Genomic DNA, 14,495 nt, shown 5'->3' with positions numbered 1-14,495 from the left:
TAAGAGCTGAGTACTCTATGGGCCTTTGTTCCCTCTAGCCTAGCAGGAAGCCAAACACTCATGGGACTCATTTGGCTCTATCCTTTCAGTGAGAGACACCAATTCTTCCTGGCTTGGGTCAATCAGTAATATTAGGAAATAAAGCTGCTCATATCCAAAAATCTGCAGTACATTTACAGACATATTTTACGAAAAACAACATATCCTGTATGAGTCGTGGCTATTTTATATGTTACACTAAAGCTCAATATTTTCTTTTTTCAAAGCCTTTTAAGGGATCAACTGAGGACACGAATGGAGTGAAATCTTTGTAGCCACAAGTCTTCAGTCAGCCATTTGATGTTAAACTCACAGTGAAACGGGAACATGATACCCATAGCAGCATGAAACTTCAACACAACATTTCCAGTCAAAAGTGCGCATCGAGGACTAAGGTAGAGTAGCACCAGTCTCCATCACAAACATGTCTTTATAGGAAGAAAACCATTTATCCTGACTCAGTTCAAGTTCATTCCCTGTCTACCAATGCAGGAGTGCAAATCATAACTCCAGATACAAAGGCATATGCCTGGCTTAGAAGTGGCATAGAGTACAATTCAAGAGAGAACATACAGTACTGCACAACCTGTGGAAATTACTTTACCCTTTATCCCTTTACCTTAACCAGATTCCCTATTGACAATACCTCTTCTGTTTGAGCAGCGGCTAAAAAAATGAGACAAGGGAATGATTCTGCAAGTCACTTCTGAGTGGAAATGCAGACAATCAGAAGGTACAGTCAGAAAACTTTCCCAGGCTGAGTGTTAAGAAAAATGTTTTGGCTACCAAAAGCATGTGTATTTATTTAAAGTCAAAGGTAGCATAAGATATGTTATGAGAACATACTGCATTTGAACTTGTCTTTTAAAATTAGTTCAACTAAGTCTGGACGAATTTGGTGATTAAGTTTCCTCTCCCGCTGTTTCATTTTTACAGTTATGTTTTATCTGAGGTCTATATGACTCTCATAAATGAAATCATACCATTTCAGCAATAATTAATCCAGTATTTTAATTCAGGTGCAGAGATAACCTACTGCAGGGGATTTTGACAGGAGCTCCCAGCAGATGGTAGTGTGGTTTGTCCAGAGTGGGAGTGAAAGCGACCAGTGATCCATTATAAACATGAAGAACTCCCACAATGACCACAGTTTCCTCTGAAAAACAGCCGGGTGGCCATGTGTAAAGCCTTGAGTCAACAAGCCACATTACCACCAGCCACATTAGTCACCAGTTAAACAGTATGGGGTGAGATTGCCATGTATTTCTGCTCTTACTGGGTGCTTTTTTGCTTTGTTTTGTTGTGTTGTGTTTTAAAACATCTGAATACGTAATTGGGCTTAACCAAATTTTGTAATAATTTTGGCCCCTACTTTCCTCTGTGGTGAAGGCTGTCAGAGAAAAGATCTCTGTCAAACAGTCTGTGAGATAATTTAGCTGTCTTAAGCTCAGAGTTAACCCGTGAAACTGTGTCCAATAGAAAACACAGGAATGTGTACACTTGGAAATTAAATTAGCAAAGCTGCTGAGATCTGTCAAACATTTATCCAGACAGATTTTAGTAAAATTCTCAGAAAGTCATTGTTGGATGTACATCTACAGCTGAGATGTCTGCCACAGCTAATCAACCTTAGCAAACACAAAAATGGCTATCAGATACTGTAGGAATAATAATCAGCTGACTCCCATTAAAATCTAACAACCTGGCATTGTTGAATAACTTCAAACATTAGAAATTGAATTTGCGATCACACACAATGGAGTTTCCTACAAAAGTCAATCATTCACCACAAACTGTTGTCCAGGTATCAGCTGACTTCATCTGTCCTGAATCTGATTATGTAAGCAGGACCAGAGAGGTGACCTTTAAAGGGACGAGTTGAATCCAGCTGACACATCCTGCACTGCCCCTTTTCTGTTTCCTGCAGAGAGCTAATGTCAGAGAACAGAGTGGTGAAGATACATGGAAAACTCAGGTGGTGAGGATGTCCTGTATGTGTTATCACAGAGCTGAACCAGGAGTATTTACCACTGACCCTGTTCCTTTATACTCAGATCTACAGGGTCTCGAGCTGACAGGGAATCAGACGTTTGCAACTTTTTCTGCCGAGCACAGTGCTCACAAGACACAATGAAAGGCATTCGTTCCACAGCTCAGGTCGGAGCAGGAAATCATTATTTTGTTGCCAGTTGTTCTACTTTAAATTTTACAGTTAATCCCCAAATAGACATTTGGGATATTTTTCAGTCCAAAAGGAGTTGGATAACTAAGAACAAGAATGCTGTAGTGAGGAGCAGGATATAAAATATTGTTCTCTTGCCCAGGAACCTCATAGTCCTGAACATTATTCATGTCTTTTACAGTCTCACCCTGTCAGTTATCTTAAACGGTTGTTTTTCTATTTATTCTATGGAACGATTGAATGTTATATCATTAAACAGCCCAAATTTGAACTAAATTTAAGAATAAGAAGACAATATTCTGATTTTTATTCCATTTAAAAAATAGACACTACTATTTGTTCTATAGATTATTCATAAAGATCAAGAAAAAAAATCACTAGAGTTGTTTATCGAGCATTTAGTTTCTGTTATTTCAAGGTTAAGCAAAACAATATTAGGTTGGTTTTGAAAATTGAAAGCATTCTTCTTACATAATGAGTTTTTATTCTTTGATTTAAAAAAGAGAAGAAAAGTCTTGTTTTTAGTCTGACGAGGCTTAAGTGTCTGTCTGCTGAGAACTGACCAAACAGCCTTCTCTTCATGAACACAGATTGAAGTCTCAAACTGACTGGACAGTAAAAAAGTCCAGCAACATCTCAAAAAAGAAGAAGTGAAACCATTTTCTAAATAGAGTCACCTTGTTCCGCTTAGTTGATGACTTTGTTTTTCAAAAGAATCTTTCTTCTTAATAATGTCCTTTTGTTCTTTGTCCTCTGATTTTTTCCTTTACTATTTACTGTAGGCTACTTGGCGCCACTTGACAACCTGAGTAACTTACAAGGTGATGCTGACATAACGAGGCAATTTAGCTGCAAAAAAGACACGCGTGGTACCTCATACCTTCTTCAGTAGTGAAAAATGAAAGGATATTGGCTGGGTGCTGCATGTACTGTGCAGCCTTTGCCCCTAAATAAATAAGTTAGAGCAAGGCCAACATAATCTATCTCATCCTGAGCATTTACCCACCCTCATCACCTCCTCTTACTCCCTTATTGAGCCTTGGCACCAGTCTCGCTGTCTGACTCTCACTCTCCATGACCTCACATTGCTCGTGTTTTTTTGTCTTTGAAAACAGTGGAATCTCAACCTGACATTCGAAACCAAAACTTGCATCCACTGTGTACCCAGAGGGAACACTTCCACCCCTAAAAGATCATTTTGGACCTGCAGAGAATGCAACAAGGAAAAAGTAAAATAAAACAATTGCAGCATTTCACAAACACTCCAAAAGTTTCCTGGAAGGCTCGAGACAGCTAAAAGCCTAGCATTCCTTGAAGGAATGCACATCATCCACAACCTTTCATGCCAGTTTTATATTAGGATCACGTTATGTTGAGAAATAACTGAGTTGTAGGTATTTTGGTTAAACACTGAAAATAATATTATGCACTATCTCATGTGATATTATGATATCTTGCACGATCTGTTAGCGCTTGGAATATGTGACGTGAATGACTCTCTGGTACTACCACACCAAGTTTTAACAGAGTATCTGTAAAACTGACAGAGTTTTTGTGTAGCTTAATGTTGATTAGCTGTGGCAGGCCATCTTGAATTCTGGAGACTCCAAACATTAATCAGTTGCAGACGTACAGCCAGTGATTACTTTCTGAGTGTTTCTAAAAAATCTGTCCAGTGGTTCATTAGAGATTTTGCTAACAGACAAACAGGGTTAACTTCATGTCAAGGTTTTCAGCAAAGATGTTGCACCTGAAGTATGTTTTGGGGTTGATGTTCAGCTGCTACCACAACAAATTTAAGCTTAGTGTCTATAAAATTGGCTGAGTTGCAGTCGTTTTTGTGTTTTCTAAGGTCAGTTGGCTACTGCCGCCATCTTGAATTCTCATGATTACAATCTGAAAGTTTCATTTAAATCTGTTCAGTGATTGATGATAGATCTTGCCCACAATACAGACAAGCAAACACACACACTGGCACGAGCGAAGACATTATCGCTCTGCCTTCACCTTTGGCAGCAGGTGATCATTTTGTGAGTAATGCAAATTGAAACTTTTTTTAAAAATGTTTTGTCCTGAATTATAAATTACAACAATTTATTTTTGGATTTTTGGATTATCTGGAACTTTTTAAGGTACAACAGCTCATGTTGAACTTAGTGCCGTTCTAGCACGGTTAGTCAGCTTCAGCCGAAACATGACCGTGTATGTAGTCATCGGATGAGTATTTGTGATTCAGGAACACTGTCTGCTTCTTAAAATCTGAACCTGCAGTCCAGTCTCCCTCTATTTACTCCGGAGCTGTGAGTCAGTATGCAAATATGTCCTGTGAGTCAAGAACAAAGAAAACATATGCATAGCAACTGTGCACTGTCCAGAGATCTTGTATTGATTAGAAGATTTACTATGACTTCAAGATAGTTGTTTTGGGAAGGAGGATGTCGAAAAAGCCCTTTATAAACCATGTGCCAAAATATTTAGTAGATTTTCACCGAGCTACCACAAACACGTGGATGACTTCATCTTTCAAGAACACCAACAAAAGACCAAAACATCATAAGGCATTTATTAACTAGCAAAAGAAGCGCCATAAATGTCAGTGATAATTGAGAATGTTACTGTGATTTAGTGGAGAGAAATTACTAAGATGACAAACTGAGTGCCCAAATAAATTGTGGCACTTTAACCGACTGTGAGCAGATTAGAATAGCAATGGGCAAGAGTCCAAAATGGAAAACAAGTTGACAAGATAAGGCTGAACTTCAAAATGTCAACTTCAAAATGTCCCGAGACACAATTATTCTCTCTCAGTGTCTGATCAGGAAAAGGGCTGTAGCCACAGTAAAGTGATTAATCAAACTAAAATGGTATTTCCAACAAGACTGGATCTTAAGCAGCCAGAGATTCAAGCCAAGAAACTATTATGCCTGTCTGATTAGCAGGCTTTGGCGAATTCACTGAATGCACTGAAAGAAAGCTTTGTTTGAGCAACTATTAGTTGGATACATAATAGTCATGGTTATTCCAACAAATCAAAAAACAGACTGAAGAAGTCAAACTCAACAAAAAATACAAAATATAACTTTCCTTCTTTTTTATAGTAGCAATTTTGGGTTATAATACTGTCTGGACAGCCGTTTTCCAAATATTCTGAAATTTTAGCCTAATACTTTGTAAAGTGTGGCACTTAAATGCAGCAAAGAATTTTTGGGTTTACGTCAAGGATTTGTTTTACTTAAAGTGTATTAAAGATTTGACACATGCACTTGGCTGCCTGGATTGATTAATAAACAGCACCAGCATGTCTAGTGACTTACTTCTGTTCGTTCAAGAATCTTTTAAACTATTACAAAAAGCAAAGTTTTGAAATAGCTGCAGAGCATGTTTGTTTTTCAGCATACTTGAATTGTACTAAGAATGAGAATTCTTAAATTGAAACAAAATATACTGTATATACCTTATATAATAATACAATACTAATAATATTAACATACTTAAGCTAAATGTTATGTGCTGTTCTGGAATAAAACCAAAATTAGAGATAAAAATAAGAATATGAAGACCTGATAACTCTGGGTAAATAATACAAAAGGAAAAAAGAAAAAAAGAAGTTCATTTCAGTAGAATGGCTCTCGTGTGTTAATTTGCTTCCAAAGTCAATAAAAAAAGTATGCTTGACAAGTAAATTTGAAACTTTTACCAAAACCTAATCTTTCTGACAGTGCTGACCGCTGAACAAAGAGTCAGAAAAACAGAAGTACACTTTCTGTTAGTGTGGACCTAAATTCCTTCACTGCCTTTTTGTTATTCTCTTATTCAACACAACTATAAGGCTTCTTTCTGTGCATAATAAAAAGAGTTGATGAGGACCCACTTACGCAGTCTGGACAGGCGGTTTGGTGGTCGCAGGTCGCGGGGTGTGGACCTTGCTGGTGTGGCTGGACTGTCTCTCCGCAGGCCGTCTCTGGTCCCTCTGAAAGGGGTTGGTGCCAGGCTCAACGCGCCTCAGAGTGCCTCGCTCTCGGATGTACACCTGTTCGGGGGCCACCTCCTCACAGCGGGGCCCCTGGAAGCCTGAGCGACACACACAGGTATGCGGTCGGCTGCAAGAGCCACGGTTCTGGCAGGGGGGCTGGCAGTCAGCTGAGGAGGGAGCACAGAGACAGATGAGGTTTTCAGCAGGTCACATTCAAGCATATCCCCCTCCAACCCCTTCGTACAGAAAGGCTGTAGTGGAAATGGTTGTTCCAGATTTCAACATTGGGGTTCACTCTGTATTAAATCAGTCAAGAGGCCATTAGTTTCACTTCCTAACCACTTTGCTACTTTTCATTCAGCAGAGAACCAGGGGGTGCTTTCAGGTTCAATTACTGTTAAGTTCCTGTTCAGCTGCTTACATTAAATCTATATCTAATTTCTGCTTGAGGTAAATGCTGGTATTTCTAGTTACTGTAGTTTACGTTACTTTTCAAACTCCAGCATGCACTTTTACTGCAACACAGGCAGCAATAAACAGCCATAAAAGTGAAAAGTCATTTAAAAAAAGAAAATGAAAAAAAACAGAAACTACATAACAGGCAATTATAGATATGGCATGTAGGTCTTTGTTTGAGAAACAAACTAAAATAGATTAGGCCTAAGCCCCTTTAGCACATGCTTTTCTTTAAGCTGGTGGCAATTCTTGGAGTCATGTTTGATCCTAGAGATTTCTGTAAGATTTTAAATTGTTTTACTGAAACATACACGCACACCTAAAGTCCAGGTGGGACCACCTGCAAGGCATCTCTGCTTAATGAGTGTGTGCGTAATATCTCCCAAGAGAATTAATCTGTCCTTCTTTGAGCCTGCCTCGAAACTCGCCATCACACTCCAGTTGCTTCAAATGCAAAATGACACTGTGGCATGCATTTTAAAGAAATCAAGCTGTTCAAGTGACACAAATGAGTGTAGCGGGCAGGACTTGAGGATTTGTGACACTGTCCTCAAACAGTAGATTAGGCCACTGGTCTGTGGTGGCTAAAGCAAACAGTGGTGCTCTGTCAACAGCTATGGAATGCTATTGACACAGATGCTGTGAACACTGACAGATCGCAGGCAGGAACGGCGACACAGCTCGTGTTGGCAGTCGGAAAGGTTACAAACAGCACTGTACCTGCTGCACACTTCCTGTTATTGTGATCTTGCTCGGCCCTCTGAACACATTGTTTCCTGCCATGTTCAGTAAGCACACACCAGACCCCGAGAATGTTATTTTTCATCACATGTGTTTAAAACTAAGAAGGAAGCATGACAAGTGCTGTGCAACAATTGACATTTAGTTTCAAAGATATGAGTCTAAAGATACTGGGGGAAAAAAATGTTTTTTTATTTAAATTTTTTCAAGTGATGTGCAATTAAAAACCACTTCATTGTAGACTGTCAGACTGTGATGATGAGAAAAACTAATAAAGTAAGCAGCAAATTCACGCGAGTATCACTTTTTGCACTGCAGGAAATACACAACCTATTTTGATGAATAATACACATTTGAAAAGATGTGGTTGTGGATTGTATAACTTGGTATGTGATTCACATTTTCCATTATGGGATAAAACAGGGATAGCCTGAGTTCTGTTTGGCAAGAAGTAGACAAAAAAAAAAAATTAAAACCTCATCTAGCTGAAGTATGGGCTGCTTTTCCGCCCAGACTCTGCTCAAGCTCAAGTGTAGGATGGAGCGTTGGGATCAAACAGATCACGGATTCCAGTGGCATTATGTTAAAAGGGGACAACTTGGTAATGTGTGAAAAAAAATTCCTCAAGTAAAACTGTCCAAACTGCGATCAGATGAGAAACGGTACAGAATTGGCTCACGTTAGCATGTGTTTAATGACCCGTTTTTTAGCTGTGAGGCCCAGAATTGATGGCAGACAAACATGTCGCCTTTGCTGATAACGGAGTGGACCGGTCAGTGACTCTGGACCTGACATTTGCCCCACATGAAGCTTGCATGGCCACGGCGTACAGTGTCACTGCCAATCTGCGCTGTCTCTGGGCCCTGCCTCTGGGCTGCTGAACACATTGTCACATTAATTGCTGTCGTGCAGATTTGTCTTGCACATCATTAAAACTAATTGCCTCGCATTCCATCTATTTCACAAATATGTGTAGCAATTATTACTTTGCGAGAGTAATAATAAAATGAGAATCCATTGGAAATAAAAGAGGAGAAATGGCAAACATTCCTGGCATTGCCACTTCAGCCTTAATTATGACTGAGCCAGACTGGCCAAGGTCTAGGAGTGTGAGTCCACATCCAGTCATCTGAAAAGAGGAGGCTATTAGACTGAAGCTTTCAGTTTTCCACGCATAAATATGCTGATGCAGAAAAAGTCAATGGAAAGGCTTGATCTGTGGGGATTTCTTAAATATCCATAACTTCCAAAAACCTCAAATTTAAAGTTATATTTTCAACCTTAATAACATTTCTACTTAAGTTTTTTTTTTATATGACTATTGTCATGAACAAAATTAGCGCTCAAGAGCAAATACTTTTACTTTAGAGCTGGGAAGTACCACAGAATCTCAAAATCACAGATGAAGGCAAACAGAACAGATATGAAGAACCCATCCTGTCATCTCGCAGAGTGGGATTGATCGAATCTAGAACATCATTAACATTTAGCAATATATCATTAGCAAAGAGAAAAAAAATCATACTGTTCATTTCAGATCCATGGTTAAGGCTCTACTAATGTTTTGCTGCTCTTTTATTTTCTGTTCTGTTTCACACGTATATCTTTCCATCTTTTCTAGGTGTGTGTTAGAAAGAAAAATGATTCAGGATGGAAGAGAGCAGAAACACACCCATTAAGAAAATGGGGGGAAAAAGACAGGTGGTAAATAGAAACAGGTAGAAATAAAGGGTTGATTTCTGATAATCTCTTAAAATTTGAACTTCCACAGATTGATTCATTGCATATTGGTATTTTTTCTCACATATGCAGGAAAATGATGAAACTGCTGCTCAGACTACTAATGACCACTAATGAAGTAGATATAACAAGGTTGTGAATTATAGCTTTAAAAACTTAAGTTCAGGATCTGGCTATCTTGCTGTCTTGCTGGGGTTTTTCTTATTATTATTATTATTATTGGCCAACACCATGTGGCTGAAAAGTGATAGTTAAAAAGAATTTTGGACAAAAATACACATCTACAAGGTTTCATATCAATTTCTTAATAGGAATATTTCAAAATGACCACCAGGACACTGACGCGAAGAAGTGATTTGAGGCACGGTTTCAACTGGTTGAGCAGGCGCCTTTTGCACAGAGACTGAAAGCCTCATCCCAGCCAGGCCTGGTTTCATTCCAGACCAGTCTGGCCCTGCGCTGCACAACATTCCCCTTTCTCTGCCTGCTTTCCTGTCTCTCCCCAACTGTCAGATCACAGCGCCCAAAAGAAGTGAATCTAGTTAATAACAGCATAATGTCTTGAGGGGAAAATTAATTAGTGACATTGATCAATTTTAAAAGGGAGTGTTTGGACTGTAAAGCATACAGGAAGCCAACACTTAGAGGCATGAGTGATATTTAACTTCAAGACAATTACATTTTGGCTTTACCCTGAATAATGAGTCGTAGGGCTAACATTTAGTCTTTGGGTTGCGTGCAAGCAGCAGCAAAGTGAGAGGGACTAAATCTGCATAATTATAGCAAACATGTACACTTACATTTAACAAGCTGACTAATGCCAGTTTTTTATTACTACCATGTCCATTCATGTACCATTCTTTTCTTCCAAATTAATATTTGTTGGGACGCTATCAGTTTCTGTTTAACACTTTAGTAGTGTGTTAAAGAATGTGTATTTGGTCTTGGTTTAGATTTGAAAAAGTGGAATGATGCATTGTGTTAACAGTTTTTGTGTAGAAATCCATATAAGATGTTTTCAGATAAGAAAGAATTGAGTTTTATTAAAGTAATGTAGATGATGATCAATTTAGTTTGTGTCACTGACAAGAGGAGTACTTCAGGCTGCAGAAAAAACACATAACAAAAGTTCATAGAAGAGTTTATGTGTTGAGTAGCATTTTACAGAACAGCCATGAGTCTTACAGTAAATGCAAATGTTCATCTAATATTCACCTAGGGGTTTAAAAGAACTCTTTTTCAGTATCTTACAAATAATTATTATTGTCAGACTTCAACGTGGTGGCTCAAATGTTGTTTATCTATATTAAAGCAACCTTGGCTAATTTATTGGAGCCGGTATGTTGCTCTGAATTTCTCCAGAGGCTTAAAGTTGTCTCCTTTGAGCTTAAGTTTGTGCTTTTAATTAAGACAGTCATTCTTGTCCCCCTTCCACAGGACTCTAATTTCATACTTTGCTTGTTTCCACTCCATTACAATCCACCTGAGATTTGCCTTCCCCTCTCTCTGACTCGAAGTAATACAACCCATTAAATCTTTACAGTCCCTCCATTGAGCAGGGGGCAATCTGAAACCAAAATCTGACATAATTCAAACATGTCGAGAAATCGCCTCACTTTGCAAAAGTCAACAGGGCTCCCAAATGTAACCTGACATTTCTGAAAATTATATTGATAATGAAAACATAATCACAATGATCTTGGGAAGGACTCTCCGCAGACCGAGAGCATTACGCATAATTAGGAGATTTAGAGGCTGGAAGCTGCTCTGAAGATTAGAGTTTAGTCAAATATGGCAAAAGACTTGACTAAAGGCTCTTTCAAAGCCTGGTGCTAGGGGACAGGGAGTTGATATCGAAGATAAAATATCAAGGGAAATTAAGCAACTTACTTGTGATTTGCTGTTGAAGTGTGACTTAAAGTCCAGGTGGACAATGTGCATGAATGTAGCCATACTTGTGGGGAATTCTAAAAAAAAAACAGAAACTTTGCACAAAATTTGTACAAAACATCAACAGACACGAGTAAAACTTTTATGACGGAATACTCTGTCTGGTGGACCTCCTGTGTTGACAGCAGGAGTCTGTTTTTAGGGGTCACCAAAGAACCTGACAGACCTCATGAAGGAGGTCAAGTGTTCAAGACGGTGGGAGGCAAAGTGGTGAGACGAGGTTTAAAAATTCACCTCTCATCCTCAATCACTGTCCACTGAGGAAATAAGAATTGGTCTATTGAGCAGTTAATACAATTGCCCCGCAATGCTAATCATTTTAAGTGAGTGTAAATCTCTTTGCAACATGTGATTTCCACATGGTGGTTAGTGTGAGTGCTATCATTTCACACTTTTCAAATAATAACTTTGCTGTTTACAATGCTGTGAGCTTTTACTAAGAGCTTCTAATCAAAGACATAAAATGAACACCATTTGACTGAGTCTTACCGGGGTAATATTTCGTCAAATTAAAGTGTCCCCATCACTGATGCACATTTTTCAACACTGGTGTTGGTTTTTCAGCCCAAAACAGTGGTTAGAGCTTTTGTCCTTTAAACCTGCCTCCAGACTGTGTGGGAATTTTGATAACCTGCATCTGACCCATGACACAGTGAACATTATTTTTAGGCTTTTTGTATTGTGCCGATACCCCTCCCCTTAAAACTGGGACATTCGGCCTCTAATGGGCCACATGCTGGTGCGCTCCGTGGAGAAAATCTGGGTTTGCAGGGGGGGAGTGTGCCAAAAGACTTGTAAAGCTGAGACTGAGAGACGTGATGTTCACCAAAAAACCCACAAATCCCATCTTCCTTTTGGAGGAGGAGGGGGGTGTCCACATCCCAACAGCTTCCATATGGTCTGAAAGCAGATGATATATGCTTGGCTACAAACTACCAACAGAAGCCTTGTGTGTGCTACAGAAGGCAGAAGTTGCTTGTTGGTAATGTTTTTCTATGAATATCAATCAGTCTCAAGCTTCCTTTTTAGAGTTTTGCTTTTTGTCACACTAAAATGCCAACAATAAGAAAAAAATGAGTGAATACCTTTGAGCTTCAGATAAATAACTGTCCATAAATGTGCAGCTTATACACAAACATTTATAGATAAACAACAAGTAAGCTCTAAAACAAGGGGTCTAGGTACAGATATTGAGGACCACCGCATTTTCAACACACTTTTGTCAGCAGTAGTAATTAGAAAACTATGTGGAGTGGGACCTCAAAGCTGGACTCAATTGCAACCTACAAACAGACCGACCAGCTGGAGTGGAGAAAGCAGGACTCCTGGTTTGAGGAGGCAGACTCAGAACGAGCTGTCCAGCACCTACGTTGATGACAGGGTTTAAGATGAAAGAGTGTGTTTTGATTACAGGATCCGTCTAATGAGCTACAACTCTCTGCAGGGCTGCCAAAGAAGTGTCACGGCCCCAAACTGTAAACTGTGCAACCCCTACAAATCTGCGCAGGACATTTAAAAGCCAAGGAGGACTCGGTGTCTGTCTGTGCTGCAGGAATTTCAGCCCCAGCTCTGTGACCTCACCAGAATCAACAGCATCTTTAAAACTTCCGTCTGTTCTTGAAAAACAGAGAACACTGCTATGTTGACTCAGTCTCTAAACCCTCCTGTTCAAACATCCTTATTAACAGCTTTTTCTTTTTTGCCAATTATAGCACATAATTTGCTTGAATAGAGAAAGAAGAAATGTCCCAGTAATATGAACGTAAACTTATACTTTATTGAATTTCCTGAAACGTTTTTTTTAAACAAAATATAAGTAAAAAGATTTGGTCAAAATATTTATATTCCATAGGAGACATTTGAGAGGATGACAAAATGTAAGCTGAAATGACTTAAAGCATCTATAAGATGGGGAACCTAAATATTTGGGTGCTGTTTTGGAGGTCAGAAAACGTTCACACATGTTTGGTCCCTGATTCTCCTCCAGCTGGCTCCCACATGTAACAACAAAATGTGGGCATTAACCCTTAAACACTCACCAGGATGGACACAGACAAAGTAAAATATATATATAAAGCTGCACTTCTAAACGGCTTGAGCCCTGTTTCTACATTTGAAAGCAATTTTTTCACAATTCAATAAACTGCGTGGCATGATTCTGTATCTCTATGAAACACCAAAATTATTTACCAGTTAACTTAAAAAGAGCACTGAATATATTTACTACTTAGTTAATGTCATATGCATTACTCTTTTAGAGCCACAAAACCCAGAACTGAAAAATAAATGTATTTAAAAAGCAGCATTCCTTGAAGAAATGCTTTTCGCCCACCGCTGTTCATGACAAAGTTTTAGATAGAAATCTAGGGTGATTTATTAGCGGTCAGAGTATGTGTCAGGGATGAGTCTCTAATATCTAAATCAAGTATGAGATCGAGAACAGTCACAGTTTATTGAAACAACTAAATGCTTTATTTACATTTAGAGCTAAATGCACAGGACATGGAATATATCCATAATATATTTCTATTTATTTCAGCTCCTTTGAAGTATTGTTTTTGACCACATTGACACTAAGATGATGATACATTTTCAATGTGGAGCCTTCTAAAGATTGAAATTAACTAAAGAGTTACTTATTTAACCACTTGTAAACTATTAGTCATACTTATCATACATTACCTGACATTTGCTTGAGGTTTGACATCTCTTTTTGTGAAGTGTTGCAATTTTTACATTTGTTGTTCAGTCACTTTAATATTTGATGTGGTGAAACTAAAAAAAAACAAACATTTTCTTTGTGGACATTAAAGGAGCTCTCTCTAAGTTCAGTCCTAAAAAGCAAACCTTAAATGCTTATCAGCTGAGCTGGTCCCTTAACATGACTTATTAGTCTCAGACTGTTCATGCTGTAAGGAAGTAGTTCAGCTCCAGCCAAAACAGAATATATGACATAAAAAAAACAGTACAAGGAGCATTTGCTTGTAAAGGCAGAAAAAGCTACCTTGTGATTGCAAAGGTATGCAGGAGATGGACTGACCTTTCTGCCTGAGGAATTATGTTAGAGTTGAGATGGGGCTGTAAGCAGCACAGCAGGCCAAAGAAAACTGGAAGGCAATCAAAAAGAAAAGAAAATCTTCTCTACTGCCTTTTATTCTGTACATCACCAACTACTTAAGAGACAGAAAACAACTTCATTTCTCTTTAAGAATGATGCACCTTTTATCTGCGCTTTCTAAGCGAGTTTAAATCAAGGCCCATCTGTGTGCTTTTCATGGGGGGAAAAGCCCCACTGTTGGCAGTATTTACAGTATGTTGCCATGTGTAGCACATGAGTTTAAAAAAAAATTGTGGTGTATATTGTGGTAAAGTTATTCTGATGCAGAATCCACAAGCTTGCACTTCAGCTCCAGT

At 38.7% G+C, this 14,495-nt stretch overlaps 1 protein-coding gene across 1 annotated transcript in view; it reads right to left on the bottom strand.

The window, feature by feature from the left end:
* The window catches only part of LOC108236591 (latent-transforming growth factor beta-binding protein 2), a 79,178-nt gene that overhangs the window by 57,377 nt on the left and 7,306 nt on the right, over window positions 1-14,495 (bottom strand). The window contains exon 3 of the mRNA XM_017417375.3: window positions 6,097-6,361. Within this exon, the coding sequence (XP_017272864.1) occupies window positions 6,097-6,361 (265 nt within the window). The remainder of the gene's footprint in view (window positions 1-6,096; window positions 6,362-14,495) is intronic.

This window comes from Kryptolebias marmoratus, linkage group LG10, assembly GCF_001649575.2.
Source record: "Kryptolebias marmoratus isolate JLee-2015 linkage group LG10, ASM164957v2, whole genome shotgun sequence".
Taxonomy (NCBI): domain Eukaryota; kingdom Metazoa; phylum Chordata; class Actinopteri; order Cyprinodontiformes; family Rivulidae; genus Kryptolebias; species Kryptolebias marmoratus.
The sequence above is the reverse complement of the archived record's forward strand: the minus strand, read 5'-3'. Positions and strand labels throughout refer to the sequence as shown.